Below are 18,066 nucleotides of genomic sequence, written 5' to 3' on the forward strand. Positions count from 1 at the left end.
GTCCTCTCAGATCATTGCGCCATCCCTATAATATCTATGTGTACCACATGACCTCTCAGATCATCCTGAACACTCAAAACCACCATAATATCTCCATCTATCTTCCATGCTGCCTCAGATCACCCATGACACTTCTATGCTCCACATGTATCTTCCACAGTCACTCATTCAATATGCAATACAAAGAGTCCTCAAATTTAATTTAGCATCAGTGGAAAATACTCTACATTTCTGTGTAGAAAATCTTCCCTCAACATCCAATAAAAGCCTCTATCAAACAGATATCATGACATGGTGGGGAAAATGCATTCTACCATGTGAAAAAATACTTGGGCATTTCTGTAATCCTTCTGGTTTGTGTCAAGAAATCAGAAACCACATCAAAGGAAGAATCATTCATGAGAACTTCACATGTTTTCAGATGAATAGAACATCTGCACACAAACCCATTTGCAATTGAAACTCAGCCAAGCATTCAAAATAGCCACAGCTGTCCAAACAATAGTCTGCTTTCTGGGCATGAAAGAACAGAGAGTGCTCATTTCGATTCCAAGCAAACTGTCAGTCAATTAACGTTGGGACACAGGTTTCATAGAGTATGAAAAACTTTCTTTAAATAAACCAGGGTCATTTAAATCACAGCTGAAAAAAAACACGAATTTATGGGTCACTGTGTTACATTTTTCAATGCATTTTTTTCGATTGGAAAAGCACTGTAATGCAGTTGAACAAATAGACAAAACTGGCCAACGTAAAGGTCAATTTACCTTTAAATGACAGATTGATCACTACATTAAAAACACTTCTACATTACAACACAGCACCTAATTTGTAGGTGTGAAAACACTTTACACTTACCTCTCAGAATGTTCCTGACTCCTCAGTAGGCTATTTGCTTCATGAACTCTCAAATCTGGTGCAGGTTTAATGGACTTCCAACATCCCTTACTCCCCAGATGAAAATTCAGGAGGCAATCAAATATTTGTTCCCCCATCTAAAATGGGGGTCCTGACTTCAGCAGGGGTGGGTGTGCGTCTTGTATATTCAGGGATTCCCAACCCACAAAATGCTCAGAAGAAAATTGTGTGGTGTCTGGAATGCAGAGGGAAATCAGATTTCCTCCAAAAAATTACGAAGTGTGGCCATCCATGCGTCGAAACGTGGCTCTGCACCCAGACAATAATTCAGCCCACAATCTGAAATGAGTCGATTCATTGGGCACAAGGGCAGCTGAAGCCCACGTGTGGGCAAGGATTAATGGAAGTGTCAGTTCTCCAGGGGGCTAGGCCACATATAGATCCCACTGCAGAAAACTCAGATAAGCTCTTCAATAGAACAGCTTTCAGAAGAATGTTGAAGGAGATGTGAAACAATATGGTTGCTGCATGGAAGCCTGCCATGAAGCTTGGAGTCAATGTCAAGGAGCATGGAGGACTCCAACACCAACCTGAGATAACGTTTTATGTTGTGCTCAGAGCCCTTACTTTCCAAGTGCTGGTCAATTCCAGCTGCACAGTTGCGCAACCATGCAGCATTTGATGACTAATATCGCAGCTTACACTGTAGCTCAAGAGTGGTCATCCAAAATCAGAGTGCTGCAGTGGACTGTCAGACTGCCATTATACAAGCTCACACTGCCATCACGGCCGTGGATTACAGTGTGTTTGCGATGTGTTATAGCGATCCAGTATCCGTCATCTAATACATTGCTAGGATTACTGAGATATCTCCCCAGGGGAATGGCAATGGCTCCATGGAGTATCCCTGTCACTCTGCCAGGAGCTTTGCTAATCCCAGTAAACCCACAGTACTATTATTCTTGCTGAGATGGTGCCATTTGCAAGCAGGCCTTAAGAACCCAGAGCCATTTTCCAAGGCCGTCTGCAGTCTCCTGCAGTGAAATTCATGAGAACTACATCAACCCTGATTCAGGAGCTGATGATGTTACCTTCTCCTTTCCCTTCCTCTTCCCCCTTGCTTCTCAGCTGCTTGCGGTATAGCTGGTGCTAAAGATTGTGCCTTCGTGTTGGCAAGGTCATGCAGTGTGCAGCAGGCCACCTCACATCGTGATACCCACTCTGGCAAGTACTGCACGACTCCTCCAGAGGCGTCCAGGCAACAAACCCACTCAAGCACACAAATAATCTATTCTATCACATCTGGCGGGGCAACTTAGCTTTCATTGATCGTACACTGTGCAAACAGCTGCTGACAAACTCAATCTCTCATTGGAGCGGGTAGATTTTGACTTTGCATGATCGTATAAAATGGATCATAGCCAATTGGCCACCCGTTTTATATTTTCCCTGATTTCTGTTGACTGCAATAGAAATAAGAAAAACAGGAAAGACACAAATCAGGCTACTCTTGACCCACAAAACACCATGCTACTTCAATGTGTTTTTTAAATGGAACGTCAAATTGAAAAAAGAATTGCATTTCAGGCAAAGGGTCTGAAAAAACTTTTTCAGCTTGAATGTTGCCTCCTGCTGGACAAGCATAGAATGGGATTCTGACAGTGAAGGGGAAGGAAGTGCACAGTCCTGCCATCACTGCTGGAGGGAATTGTTTGATAGTTTTGCCAAAGAGCAAGAGAAAGAAATGCTGCTTCAGAATCGCCTGTCGCAGACAAGTGGAGTGATGTCAATTCCGTAATATCCCCCACAGATGTGTAAGGTTTGACAGCGTAACATTCAAATGGATAATAAGCCAGTACTTATGCAGGTTATATTATCTGCACATGGTCTTTGCAATTTTCTGGACCTGGGAGATCTCACTAAGCGAATTATATCTCATCATCAGGCAACAGTTTACCCAAAAGACCACAGGTGCGTGTGTAGTCCACCACGGACTTAATTGAGAACATACAGGACCCTAATGAGGGCCAAAAATTTACAGCAACATCTCAAATGTCAGAGGAATTGGAACGCTGTAATTCACCACAGCTGGAATAAAATTGGAGTTTCAGTCTCAGAACTCAAAGGACCCATTTACAGCAGTGATATGTTTTTAATAAACGCTACATAAACATGTTATAGCTTTTTTGTGAATTGTTATAAATGCTTTTCGGCTTAAAAACATTTATCCTGTAGTGCTCTTGTTGTTTATAACATCTTTGTTCCTCTGGCTGAGTGTCTCATTACCGTTACTTAATTTTCTTTATAGATTCTACTTCTGTCAAAGCTTTACATTCTCCATAGCAACCCTGTGGGCCTCCGAGGTCTCAATTATTTATCGGTTTCCAAATGGGATCAGCAGCAGCCTTCAGAAAAGTTCTTGTTGCTTCTTTAGAATAAAATTAAGGAGCAAAATTACCCCCGTGTCCCTTATACTTAAAAATAAAATGCGTTTTGCCATTGGAAAAATTTGGTTTGTGCATTTTTGAATATAATGCAAATTGATCATCTTTTGTTTTATGGATGAGAGTCATAATTTACTGAGATGTCAGACTATTTTACACCATATTCATAGAATCGCTACAATGTGGAAGGGGGCCATTTGGCCCATCGAGCCTGCACTGACAACAAACCCACCCAGGTCCTATCCCCGTAACCCAATGTATTTACCCTGCTAATCCCCCTGATATTAAGGGACAATTTAGCATGGCCAATCAACCTAACCCACACATCTTTGGACTGTTGGAGGAAGCTGGAGCATCCAGAGGGAACCCATGCAGACATGGGGAGAATGTGCAAATACCACACAGTCACCCGAGGCCGGAGCTGAACCTGGGTTTCTGGCCACTTTGCCACCATGTTGTCCAGAATATCTATCTCCCTTAGTATCTAAGAGATTTTAAAATCATTCCCATTTTATCATACATTTATTACTACTTTCTGTCAGAATAGAAGCAGGACACAATGATTAGGTTTAAATAATGATTTTTGTTGGTGGCCCTTTCATTTTGCTTCTGTTTTGGTATGACCATTTAGTCATTCACTTTGACTGGAGAACTGAGTCCAAAGAAATCCATGACAAATTTTTCAAAAGCTTTCGTGGGATCTGAGTGCTGCTGGTTAGGCCAGCATTTATTGTCCATCCACATCATATTGCAGATGCAGTATAATGCAGATAAATGTGAGATTATCCACTTTGGTAGTAAAAATAGGAAGGTAGATTATTATTTGAATGAGCGTAAATTGAGAGAGATGGATACATAGTGCATCAGTCATTGAAAGTAAGCACGCATGTATAGCAGGCAGTAAAGAAGGCAAATGGCATGTTGGCCTTCATAATGAGAGGAATAGAGATGTTTTACTGCAATTGTATAGGGTGTTGCTGAGGCTACGCCTGAAGCAGTCTGTGCACTTTTTGTGTCCTTATCTGAGGAAGGATGTTCTTGCTATAGAGGGAGCACAGCAAAGGTTTACCAGACTGATCCCTGGGATGGGAAGTCCATCATATAAGGAGAGACTAAATCAGTTAGGGTTATAGTCATTGGAATTTAGAAGACCAAGAGGGGATCTCATAGAAACTTATATAATTCTAATAGGATTAGACGAGGTGGATTCAGAAAGAGTGTTCCCAATGGTGGCGGAGTTCAGAACAAGGATCATAGTTTGAGGATAAGGAGTCAACCTTTTAGGACTGAGGTGAGGAGAAATATTTTCAGAGTGGTGAATTTGTGCAATTCCTACCTCAGAGTGTAGTTGAGACCAATGCGTTGAGTGATTTCAAGAAGGATCTTGGGATCAAGGGATGTGAAAGGAAGGCAGGATTAGGATATTGAACCTGATGATCAGTCATGATCATAATGAATGGTGGAGCAGGCTCCAGGGACCAAATGGCCTTCTCCTGCTTCTATTTTCTATGTATGTTTCTATGTATCCCTAATTGGCCTTGAGAAGCTGGTAGTGAGCTGTCTTATTGAACTACTCCAGGCCATGTGTTGTTGGAACACCCACAGTGCTGTTCAGGAGGGGGTTCCAAGATTTTGACCCAGTGAAGGAGTGGTGATAGAGTTCCAAGTTGGGATGGTGTGTGACTTAGAGGGGAACTCAGAGGTAGCAAAGTTTCAGTGCACTTACTGCCCTTGTCCTTTGTAAATGTGAAATGTTTTTCCAATAGTGATTAACTGCAGAAGAAGGGAGCACAGACAATAAACCATACTGCTGTTTCAGGATAGCAGCATTAAATTAGGTTTCATGTAATTCAAAGGAAATAAGTATCTTTGGTTCAGTTCATGATAATGTCATCTCAGGTGTTGGCTAAAGCCTTGCCTGGAGGACTGGAGTTCAGGCTTAGACACCCTTGTGGAGTGTTAGAATTTCATTACATTATTGAGGTGATGTGTCCACCATGATCTGGACCTGCTTTTTTTGGGAGTGGCAGGTGTCAGGACAATAAGGTGTCAAGACAATAACCGGTTAAATTATATAGCTTCAATGAGACCAAATATAAAGGGGTAAACGTGTTAACCAATGCCCAAGCAAAGATAATTGAAAGGTGAGGCAGTGACAGTGTTGGTTAACAATTTCTATTACTAACTTCTCTCCCTCTTGTGGGTGAGATGTTTTGTCTCATGTGTTGGGCTACTTTTGATCAAACTCTGCCTCGAATAATATGTTTGATCCAGTGCACAGCCTTAAGGATGTCAAATGATTGAGAAACGCCAATGCATTCCAGTGCTTGGCTAAGCAAAACGGCTGCAAATAAAGAGATGATGTGGAGATGCTGGCGTTGGATTGGGGTGGGCACAGTAAGACGTCTCACAACATTTGGTAGTGCGAGCTTTCAGAGCGCTGCCTCTCCATCAGGTGATTGGGAGTTGGGTTCACAAACAGGACACCAACTCAATTACAAGATAATGATTAGAATGTGAATCCTAACAGGTAATCAAGTCTTCACAGATACAGACAATGTGAGTGGAGAGAGGGTTAAGCACAGGTTAAAGAGGTGTGAATTGTCTCCAGCCAGGACAGTTAGTGAGATTTTGCAAGCCCAGGCAAGTCATGGGGGTTACAGATAGTGTGACATGACCCAAGATCCCAGTTGAGGCTGTCCTCATGTGTGCGGAACTTGGCTATCAATATAATCCATATAAAGAAAAGGGTTCCAATCTAATATATATAGAACAGGCCTAAGGTGAATACTGTGATTGCTCCAGAGGCTGTCTGAGATCTGAACAGTGCACTGTCAAAAGCCATTTACCAATGGTTATTTTCCCTGGGCTTTTAATCTTTCTTGGAAATATCCTAGGTGTTTTTGCATTTCTTCACATAGAAGCAATTGGCCAGAACAGGCAGAGCAAAAAGTCAGTTTGGTAGCATAATGCATTCTTCAAACTTTATCCTTTACCACAATAATCACCCATGTGAGAACTGTGGACCGGGTGGTCACATGGATGCTGTGGCACCATTAAGGGTCATGTGTGGGTAGTATGGGACTTCTCCCCAGAGCGCAGGCAGACATGTAAGAGCTGGACTTAATAAACTGCTGTTGTTCTTCTAAGGAGAAAGTAGCCAATAAAAAGGAACTTGCTGCCCCATAGTGCAGTGGAGTCTGAATCGTTGAATGGTTTCAAGGAGGAGATAGACATATTTCTAATAAAAAGGGATATGGGGAACATGTAGAGAGGTGGATTTGAGACCAGGGACAGATCTGTTATGATCTGATTGAATGACGGAGCAGGCTTGGAGGGTTGAATTTGCCTACTTCTGCTCCTAATTCCTATGTTCTTATCAATCAAATGGGATTGTTTAGTCCATTTGTACTCAGAATGTAAGTTTCTAGAATTTGTTTTTTTTTTGCTTAGCAAGTGAGGATGCCAATGGCTCAGATTAAAACAATTAATCCATTTTGAATGCCCAGTATCAGTGTCAAGGACCTCTAGGTTAGATATGACACAGAATATACATGGAAAAAAATTCTGTGCGAATGCCCAAAAATATACTGATATCCAAGCCTTAAGAGTGCTTAATCCTGTGCAATGCACTTTCTGCCATTTCTTCTAATACGCATCCACTTGGCTTTTCTGAACAAGATTGCCAGTTTAATGCTGGGCTGTGTCAAGATTCAGGCAAATTCATGCTGCCGGCCCATGAGGAGAGCACATCAATCAATTTAAAGCAAGATTCTTACAGTGATTTAAAATGCAGAGTTGACACAGAACAGAAAGATAGAACAGGTGCAGAGGATTGGGAAACATGAACCACAATCAAACCAAATTAATACCAATGCTCGAATAAGTCAGTCAGGATGGTGAAGCCAGGTTACAAATAGTTTTTGCCAAGGCTCTCCCTGTTTACAATACATCATTTTCTGTGCATTGTTGCATCTGACAAATGAATCTCTTCAATCACTGCCAATAACAGATACAATTCTGAAGCATTGGGAATGGGAGGCAGCCAACTACACTTTTCTGCAGCAACTATAATCAAAGATGACACTTGGAAATTGGGTTCACTTGTAACTATAAAATGTTTTCACTTTACTCAGTCTTTTTAAAAACCTTTTAAAGTCAACTTTCTGCTCAACAGAATGAGGATCTCAGATTTGAACATCAGCCATAAGCATCACAGGCTGGAGGTCATGCTCCTTCTACTCTGCGTACCTCATCTCCAAGTTCAAAGCACCATTACAGTAGCCCAATAGGAACTGGTTCAAGGTTGTTCAAACTCACTTCATAGCTGATCCTTAAGCCAACAGGCAAAGGAGGTGTTCATCTTTGAACTCTGAATGCAGATCCCAAAGGTGAAAAGCCAAAGTACAATCCACAACATTGGATCGATCTTTTAACGGAATTTATGGTAAATAGCAACTCAATCTCTGAAATCATCTTGCTAAGTTCCTGATCAGCTGTTGCACTATCTACCTTGGATGACAGTACAGCCATAGTGGAAGAATCCAAGCAACAAATGCTTAAGCCACGGAAATGCAAGTGGGCTGGGCAAGAAATTACCTAGGAAGTATTTCAATCATTACTGCCTTACTCTCAGACATGCATTCTAAATAGTAATTGAAACGACCCTGGAGGTTGAGGCACAATGTGTACAGCCACAGCTGGAGAGCACTGTAGGCTGAAAAGGAGGAAAAGAATCACTAAATCCTTCATGGAATCTGCAGAATCTATTGCATACGTTTCAACAATCTTAGTTTAACGGCATGTTGCCAAAGTAATTAATTTTCCCAGTTTCAAAGCCTTTTGGAAATTTGATGTTATCCCAGGCCTTCCAAGGTTGTTGCTGTTTTAATTTTTTTAAAATTCCTCTTCCATTTTCTCAATCATAACCATTTCTCTTTACCTTTTAGCTTGATTGGTTAATTTAGTATTTCGGAATCCTGAGGGCCTCTTTAACACACCATTACCTCAAAATGAGAACCGCCTTGTAGATAAACATCCCGACACACATTTTACAAGAGCAGCCAATTCGCATAGCGATGGTGTTGCTATAGACACCAAAAATGTAGTAAACTCGCTAGGAAAAACTATTTTTGAAACTTTGCCACCGTAGTATGGAGATATTCCTGGCAGGGACTTCAAGGTGAGAAGGTTTGGGGCTGGTCATTTTATATGATGAAATTTTAGATGTGGTTTTTCCCTCATCAAGGGAACATGTCCAAACAAAAAAATTAAAGCCTCATTTCAGATGAAAGCAGCTGAATTAGTTAAAAGAGGAAACAGAATGGAATAGCTGGGAAAGTTTGTGGATTTTGAAAGCCAACCAACTCCCAATTTGAAAAGTCATGAAGGTGACTTTCCCTCCTTTTTTAAATACTCTTTCATAGGATGTGGGTGTCGCTGGCTGGGCTAGCATTTATTGCCCATCCCTGATTGCTCTGGGAGTGGGGGGTATTCCTTTTGAAGAGTCTACCTCATTGCGGTGGATCTGGAGTCACATATAGGCCAAACTAAACAAGGATGGCAAATTTCCTTCCCTAAAGGGCATTGGTGAACCAGAAGAGTTTTGAGGCCATCACCATTTGCAGTGGTGGGATTTGAACCAGGGAGCATTACCCTGGATCACTAGAAAACCAACCCAGTGACAATACCACTACACCATTACCTCCCCTACTATCTAAGGCAGGATCATTTCTGGTATAAAAGGAGCAAATCATGGGGTAGCAGGTTTTGCTTTCATTATCTTGCTAGTTGAACACATTTACCATTTTGGAGGTTGGTGCACCTTTTACCGGATTTTAGGTGAAATTCAGGAAAATCTGACATCCCATCTCCGTATGCCACCACTATGCCTTTCTTTGCACCAAAAGAATGAGGAATTCCAGGCTTTCGGTATAAATCTAATTATATCACTAGAAATTTTGGCTAGAAGAAATAATTTTACAATTCTGTGCTTCCTGTTGAAACCTTTTGGTGTAATGTTCACCGGTTTCGAAATGGCATTATGAAGGATGTAGACTTTGTGAAGGAATTCTGCAGATTTATGGCTTGCTTTCAGCTAGCAGACATAAAGGCACAATTGATTTGATCAAAGTGATTGGAGACTTACAGACAGGATGGTGATTAGAATACCAGCAGCAGAAAGCACAGCATCACTGATTGTTTCTCCATTCTTATAGGGATACTTGATGCTTTCGTCATTGCAGTAAAATCCACGCTTATAAGGTTTGATGGTGCTAGTTTCGATAACCAGGAAAGGGAGGCCAGCTAATAGAAAGGACGACAACAGACACAGACAAAGCAAGAGTAAGTAACAGAGACGACAAACAGCTTAGGGGCACAACTGCTTCAACAGAGTAAAATGTGGCATTGCAAGAAAAAATTCCATTCACTAATTCCAAGGTTCCCCTTCCCATCCCATTTACTCTTCCAAACCTCATGGTGCACTCATAAATCGTGCATTATAGATGGTAGAAATTGTTAGAATTACCCCCAAAATGCCTGTTGTTTCACTTGTACGATGGGATGATCAAGCCACCTAAAGTTTGATGCTCAAAAAAAAGATTAATTCATACATTTTTATTTGCACACTATTTGTAAAACATTTTTAATGGCAAAAATATGCATGAAGTCAATTATTAGTAATTTCAGTAGAATTTATTCTGTTTAGATTGTAATGAGACTAGTTTGTCACATGTTTAGTTGTGGATTGAAGATTCCCTGCTGATGGGAATTAATATGTAAACAGAGGGAAATCCTTCAATAGTAATTGTCTTGTAATTAGTATTGTAACTAATCACACAGATTTACAAAGGCTGTAAGTGCATGAGCAGACCTGACACCTCAATTAATCCTCTAATCCCTAATAACTCTTTGAAACACTTGCATAATTCTTCATTTCTTCACTTCATTTGATCCCCACCTCATTTTTTTGACACTTCCTTTTCACTAGCTATTTTATACATTTCTTTTTCGCTCCACTTGTTTTTTTAAATATAGAACTCTGCTTAATGATGTACATATGACAGGAAAGGGCTTTGCCCTTTCATGGGACATGGGTTAAACCCTGATATGAAGATGATATAAGCCTCCCCTTATCCCTTTCTGTGCCTTTCAGAACAGTGAGATCACTGTGGAGTCCAAAAGGCATTGCTGGTGTTGGAAGCTAAAAATATTCCTCTGATGCCATAATAAACACACTTTTGAGATTGGGGTTCCCAAATATTTTTTGTGTGCATGTGATTGTTAAAACTAAATTGTGTTTTTGATTTCCTCAGGAGGAAATCACAGAAACTGGCTGGTACAGTGGCGCAGTGGTTAGCACTGCTGCCTCACAGCTCCAGGGACCTGGGTTCAATTCCAGCCTTGGGTGACTATGTGTATGGAGTTTGCATGTTTGCGCAGTGTCTCCCACAGTCCAAAAATGTGCAGGTTAGGTGGACTGGCTAGGTTAAATTGCCCCTTGTTGTCCAAAAATGTGCAGATTAAATGGATCAGGCATGGTAAATGTGTGGGGTTACAGGATTAAGGCAGGGGGACAGGACCTGAGTAGGATATTCTGTCAGAGGGTCGGTATAGACTCAATTGGGCCGAATGGCCTCTGTAGGGATTCTATGAAATTACTGAATAACATATAGACTTCCAGGGATTAGGCTTGACCACCATCTCAAGTTGTTCAACTAAAAGAACCTCCGTGATGCTCGTTAAAATATATGGAGCACAGTCCACTGAACTGCCAAGATTCGGAGCATCCATCAAGAAAAGAATGACTGTCAAGAAGCGCCACATTTCACTTTGTCTTGGCTTGGCCATGCACCAGCAGATATAAACTTACACAAGCAATTGGCAGTAGTGTTCCCACTGCTAAGAGCAGGAGATTGGGTACCACACTTTTCTTATAGCTGTACTTGATGCTGTCGTCATCGCAGTAAAACCCTCTTTGATAGGGAGAGATGCCTGCAACATTTATAACTGCAGCTGGAAGAATAACTGAACAGATAAAGAAATAAACGTGAGTGTTACAAATCTGCTGATCAGATTCCAAACCAACAGAGAGACCCATCCAGGTTGGATCTGTAACTACGACATGGTTTGATTTTGTTTTAAATTAAAAGTTGCAATATTATACCTTGCGGCAAAGCAATGAATTCCATGGCTGACAATGAATTAGGTTAATTTAACCTAATGCAGGAGACAGCACATAATAAAGGCCCAGCATCACCAGCATTTTTTGTTACAAATTTGTACTGCACAATTAACCCACTTGGCGGGATAATGCCACTGCTGTGAAGTAACACTGTCACAGCATTCAATACCAATAACCATGGTAATAGGCTGTTCCACAAATCAAGTGAATGTCCTTTCCAAGGAAGGATTGTATGATGCTGCTGTGCCTTTTCCACAAATATTCCCGTTACGCATCCACTGCTTTTCCCATATTACCAATCATCCATCCCTGTTGTAGATTGTCCAGCAGGCTTTGTAAAAACAACAGGCATTGCCACTGTTCCACCCAAAAAAAAACTTTATAACCAATAAAATGCTGAATCATGATGTTTTGCTGTAGGTGTTACACATTTAAACCATTGTATGTCAACCAGCAAGACAGAGTGAACACAATTAAACCTGATCATAGTAATGGCAAAATGCAGCAGAACAGTATTTATGTCTGATTGCCTACAGTTCATTAAACTTTTACAAATCGGAACTAAATTCCAAAGGCAATCACACTCGAGTCTTCTGTACAATGATATCAATAGTGCAAATGTGCCTTTCTAAAAAACTTTGAAGGCTTCAAATATTAACAATCTAACCAAAGCAAACATAATTTTTCTGAAGTAGTATGCAAATTTATTGTTCCTTTTCAGGACATTGTTTACAGTCATGCAATGGGTAATCTAAAATGCTCCAAATGTACATTAACCCTGGTTAGGTGCATTGGCCATGCTAAATTCTCCCTCAGTGTACCTGAACAGGTGCCACAGTGTGGCGACTGGTGGATTTTCACAGTAACTTCACTGCAGTGTTAATGTATGCCTACTTGTGATGCTAATCAATAAATTTTTTAAAAAACAACTCTCGTGAATGACCAGGAATGATTAACTTGAGAATTTAGACATTGAAGTGACAATGAAGTGACAAAGTTTACCAAATTTGATTTTAAAAATTAGCCTTTGTTAAGATGCAGCATTAACTCAACCAATTCAGTCCTGCAGAATATTAGAGATCTCTTCCAGAAAACACAGGTTTTATACAGCCTCTGACCTTGTGACCTCCCAAACGTTTTAATCAATGAGTGTTTAGATTTGACATTTCAAGAAAAATGCCTATGAGCCATTGTCATAATTCAGATGTGGAAACTCCTTGAACAACACTTTAAAAGGTTCATAAATCTCTAGATGAGAAAACTGGAACCTAAAAAGAACAGTTTGATTACAAGTAAGGCCACGTTTTATCTTTTAGATAGCTTGACCTTTCTCCCACAATCGCATACCAGCAGACCTAATCTTGCTGTACTCCTCACCTCCATGTTTGTTGTCCAAATCAAACTCGCCAACACTCAATAAACAACTAACCTCAAAGCTTTAACAGAACAGGAAAAAAAACAGCACCTTGGGAGTTACATCTTAATGTTAAAAGTCTCCATCTCTAATCCATTCCTTCTCTTGAATCTTTGATGACATCTTTTGCCTCATCACGCAGGTGCAGATCTTTACCAAATGCTCCCTTTTAAGGCACCAGGTTCCAGCAAAGATAAGCATTTTCAAACCTTTACTTCACTCAGGGCAGACTTGTTGTTATCATATCTTATCATCTGGCTTGCAGTTAATACTGTTCATTCTTCATGGAACCACAGTGGCTGATCAATCAGCTCTTTAGAGTACAAGGAATCTGAAACCCACCATTTCGCTGCAAACACAGACAAATGGGTCACCAATGGCTGGCATGTTTAGATTGACTACAGCCTGCTCTTTCAATACTAACCTAAATAAGTGTCAGTGGGTGCAATGGGGTGACTTTCAGCTTTGGTTTAAATCCAGCCTGGAATAACAGGATGAAAATCTCCATCTTGTCTCAAACCAGTTTCTGCACAGGCCTATTACAGCTTTATGTATGCCATTAATTACCATGCGAGACCATGGATAGGGAAGTTTAGGAAACAGCCCAGTGCAGTAGAAGATGCTCTCCTGAGGTTGGGGTTCAGGCACATCTAATTTACCTGGGAGTGCCTAATGCTGACAATGGAATCCCAAGCTAAAATAACTGAACCAATCTTCAACTCTGATCTCATCATCTGAGAGTTTTGGACAAGGGATATGAGAGGTCATTTATGTGAAATGTTACTCACCAGAAACAAATAAATCTTTGACCTACAGGCTGTGAGTTACATTGTTTGTTTCTAATATTTCAGCCATTTACAATGGTGAATAAAATTTTCCGTTATTCCCAGTATTGTGATAGGTAGCAGGTAACTGTTCGAGTTGTATGTTCTGGGGACTTTTATATTCCTGTTTGAATCTGAGTCAAAGAATTACTGTTCAAATTTGGAGTTAGTTTTAAAGTAGCTTGGTAATATTGGGTCACAGAATTGCTACAGTGCAGAAAGAGGCCATTCGGCCCATTGTGGCTGCACCAGCTCTCCAAATGAACAATTCAGTTAGTGCCATTTTCCTGCCCTCTCCCTATAACCATGCGCATTCTTCTCTTTCAGTCTAACTTCATTTTGAGTGCTTCGAATGAACCTGCCCCCACCACACTCTCCGAAGTGCATTCCAATCCTCAATCCACTGACGCTTGCTGCGTGGTCATTTACCCCCGACATTCAAAACCACCTCCAGAAAATGCCGGTTTTAAAGTAATGCCCTATTCAAACTACTTGGCAGATTGAGTATGGCCAGAATACTCCGATCTCGTTCGCTCTGCCACCTTTCAGCCAAAATTCCATTCCCTGCAGCGGAGCAGGAGAGTCCCAGCCACGGGTGGGGTCAGGGAATTCCAGCCTATGTTCGGACTAAAAGCTCATGGGTTAACTGTCTGAGATTAATCCCCTGAAAGTTTTGTTATCCCTCACTCAACATAAGGAGATCAGGGCCGAGAATTTCCCGTCTCTTCCTTTCTCTGCTGGAATCGTAGCAGGTGAGACACTGACAGACCTTGAATTTGGGCAGGAATTTCCGGTCTTGGGGCGAGCACAGCTGGACAAACCCACCCCTCCTCTAGATAGTGTCAACCACTCATATTGATTTATGGATCTGGCCTAACACAAGTCAGTAAAGTCACACAGAAAATTCCAGTGTCTTATCATTCCAAAGTCATAAGACAGGGAGATGCAGAACACTGCCAGGGTGGAGGCAAGATCACAGCTTCAGCTTTGGTATTTTCCTTCCTGCTAATGAAAATTCATTAAAATATTTAAGCCTAAACCAGAGCTTTCCTCTAAGAAATAGAAGTAAGTGAGAAATTTTCCCTCAGTTTTAATAAACAAACTTTTAACATCTGGCTTACATTTTGGAAATTTCCAGATAGCCTGTTTAAAAATCCAGACTTTCCGGTCCAATTCCATACAGGTGGCAACCCTACGGCAGGTTGCAACCTCAAATCCCAGGCAATTCCAGCTAAGGTCATTTTCTTCCTTGAGAAGTACGAGTGAATGCGAGCATACTAAACGGCAACATGAGTGACAGGTCACTGGCTATGCGGCTAGCTTCACTTCACTGTGCTCTGTGACTAAACAAAAGGGCTTCCATTCGCACAGACCCAAGCTCATTTCAAGGACTGTTTTGGTTTAAGGAGGAAGGAAGGGAGTGGTTTTTTAAAAAAAAATCTATTCAGTCAGTTTGATCAATTTGTAGTGTTAAGAGAGGAAAAGAAATCAAAGGCCTCAGAAAGAAGTCAGCATTGTGTCAAGATTCTTTGAAATTTTACTCCCTCAGATTTTAATGCTCAAGACCACTTTAGAAAAACAGGGGTTGGCTTTCGAGGACCGCCTGAGGGAAAGCAGAGGACACTTTGTGTTGAACTCACACTCATGTGGTGCACATAACTGAAGTGGCTTGTGTCTGCCTCTCGGTCTTAGATCCAGCCTTTTACCTCAGGAAGCAAATAAACATATTTTAAACTTTGTAGTTCGCCTTATTTTAAAAAAAGAGAATCAGGAATTTCAAAATGAATATTTCCCACACATAAAGCGCTTATTGAAAAAAAAGTTAGAGCCAACATAATTATCTCCTGCGCTCTACAATACCTCATTCACGCAACTGGATTTGGTGTGGGGGAGGTGGTGGGAGTAAATGATGTACACTCAGGCCTCAAAAAGCTATAAGCCTGGCAGTCAATTTGGGATTGTGCCTACTGTATTGCTCTTTAGCGATTCCACGAGAGTTCACAGGGCTAACAACAATGTAACGGATGTGGGCAGGGCAGATGGGCCTCTGTGCCACCACAAATACATCTCCAGTTCCCAACTATCTCACACAGCTGGAAAATTTGGCGCCAGCCCAATGTGAGAGGATTGCCAAGAGCTCACCCACCATCGCCTCCCCCACGCAGACCTTAACGTGTCCTCTGTGCAAGAGGCCAATGAAGAGACTTTCATTAAAAATCAGGACTTGATGGTACTTGCATTGCCTGGGAAACCCTCTGGGCTGATTTACACCCATCTGGAGACCATTAATCCCACTGGGCCTCTTCAGCCAAGAAAGTGGGTACACCTGGTGCAGGGAGTCCTTACACTCACTCCATTCCCAGGGACATCCACATTGTAAGAGCAAGGCCGACATTACAGAGTGGCCAGCGGTTGCACGATGAAAATTTAGCGGGCTAAACAAGCTGCACACATCGCTACTTCAAACAGTGCTATGTAGACTAGGTCAAATCCCTGGAGGCAGACAGTGCCTTGGATCATGGCTCAGGTAGCTTTCTTCAATGGTATCAATGAAGAACACCATGCAAAGGATAGCAATGGCCCACAGCACTGTCTGATCCTGTATAATGGAAGCAAGTTGACTATGGAACATCGCTTTGAAATGGTGATCTGCAAGTTAATTTTTAGCTCAGTGTCTCGGATTTGGTCTTCTGTGATGCAAATCTATTATCAAATGAATATTCTATTGATGTATATTTGAATAGAAAGGGGTGGGAATCGCTTTGATTTTGGAAGTGATGATCAGGATGGTGCACTACAGGGAGCTGATCTAATATCATTTGTATTCCTTTATTGACCAAAGCCGGAATCTACTTGCGACAGAATTTCAAGAACATGTCACTATTATTCAACACTTTAAACCACTTAAATCAACCTAATATTTCAACAGGAATAAAATGAAATCACTAAAAATGTATTAACCAGTGTTTTGGAATGAGTAAAGCCCATACAGAGTGGTATAGGCAAGGATTTGTGCCATGTAGGAATTCCTCACCTTGATTAAGGAGAGAAAAAAAAACAATTAAATCTTTTTATACCTATAGTGGCACAGTTGTTAGCACTGCTGCCTCACAGCACCAGGGATCCGGGTTCAATTCTGGTCTTGGATGACTGTCTGAGTGGAGTTTGCATCTTCTTCCCGTGGCTGCATGGGTTTCCACTGGGTGCTCTGGTTTCCTCCCACACTCCAAAGAGGTGTCAGTCAGATGGGTTGGCCATGTTAAATTGTCCCTTAGTGTCCCAAGATACATAGGTTAGGGGGACTAGTGGCATAAATATGTGGGGTTTTGGGGATAGGGCCTGGGTAAGAGTTGGTGCAGGCTCGATGGGTCAAATGGCCTCCTTCTGCATTGTAGGGATTCTATGATTACTATAAGGGGAGATACTGGCGCAGTGGAATTAACACTGAACTAGCAATCCAGAGACCCAGGATAATGTTCTGGGGGCCCTGGTTTGAATCCCAGCGAGGCAGATAGTGGAATTTAAATTCAATAGTAATCTAGAATGAAAAGTCTAATGACGACCATAAAAACTCCATCAGGTTCATTAATGTCCTTCAGGGAAGGAAATCTGCCACCCTTACCTGGTCTGGCCTATATGTAACTCCGGACCCACAGCAACGTGGTTGACTCTCAAATGCCCTCTGAAATGGAGGGCAGTTAGGGATGGGCAATAAATGCTGACCCAGCCAGTGATGCCCACATCCCATAAAAATGAATTTTACAAAGCTTATGTATTTAGTTCAACAAAGCCTTTCATGGCTATAAAATTACTTTGCCACGAAAACTAAAACTATATCAGCGGACAATTTTTTCTGGTTTCCTCAGAAACTTCCAGCAAAGAGCAAGCATTATACAGATGCCAACTGTGATTGGAACTTGGGGAACAAATTTTTGCACATATCAGGAGTGTTTATTCTGCAGATATATTTATAATGAATGATTTAATTGATGGAGAACAAATTACTGCAGTAGGATTTAACGTGGCCTGTGGGGAATGATGGCACTAGGTCTGAAGATAGATTATTGACCTAAGACATTGAATGGAATCTTGTTGAGGCATCGGGGGCGTGGGGGGTGGGGGGACTATGGCTGCTGCCAGATGGACTGGCACTTGAGACCTGGGATTGCAGAGCAACCCAAGCCATAGATAAGTAAATGGTAGAGGAGGGTTAATGAGAGAAGGGTGTCAGGGGTCAGCAGCAAGGGCAGGTGGGTGGCTCTCACTGGGCCCCCTTCCCTGCCTGGTCCAAACACTCAGTTCACACCAGCAACAGCAGGATGAGGCCCTTAAGTGCTCATG

General features: G+C 41.6%; 1 protein-coding gene across 2 annotated transcripts in view; it reads right to left on the reverse strand.

Annotated features, from left to right (window-relative positions):
- plpp3 (phospholipid phosphatase 3) overlaps positions 1-18,066 on the reverse strand; it is a 134,276-nt gene that overhangs the window by 81,896 nt on the left and 34,314 nt on the right. The window contains exon 2 of one of the 2 annotated variants that reach the window (XM_080195410.1): positions 11,176-11,330. In XM_080195410.1, coding sequence (XP_080051536.1) covers positions 11,176-11,330 — 155 coding nt within the window. Of the gene's footprint in view, positions 1-9,450; positions 9,609-11,175; positions 11,331-18,066 lie in introns of both variants that reach the window. The other variant, XM_080195409.1, reaches the window with a different exon arrangement.

The sequence above is a fragment of the Carcharhinus amblyrhynchos genome, chromosome 9, assembly GCF_965287045.1.
Source record: "Carcharhinus amblyrhynchos chromosome 9, sCarAmb.v2.hapA, whole genome shotgun sequence".
In the NCBI taxonomy this organism is placed as follows: Eukaryota; Metazoa; Chordata; class Chondrichthyes; order Carcharhiniformes; family Carcharhinidae; genus Carcharhinus; species Carcharhinus amblyrhynchos.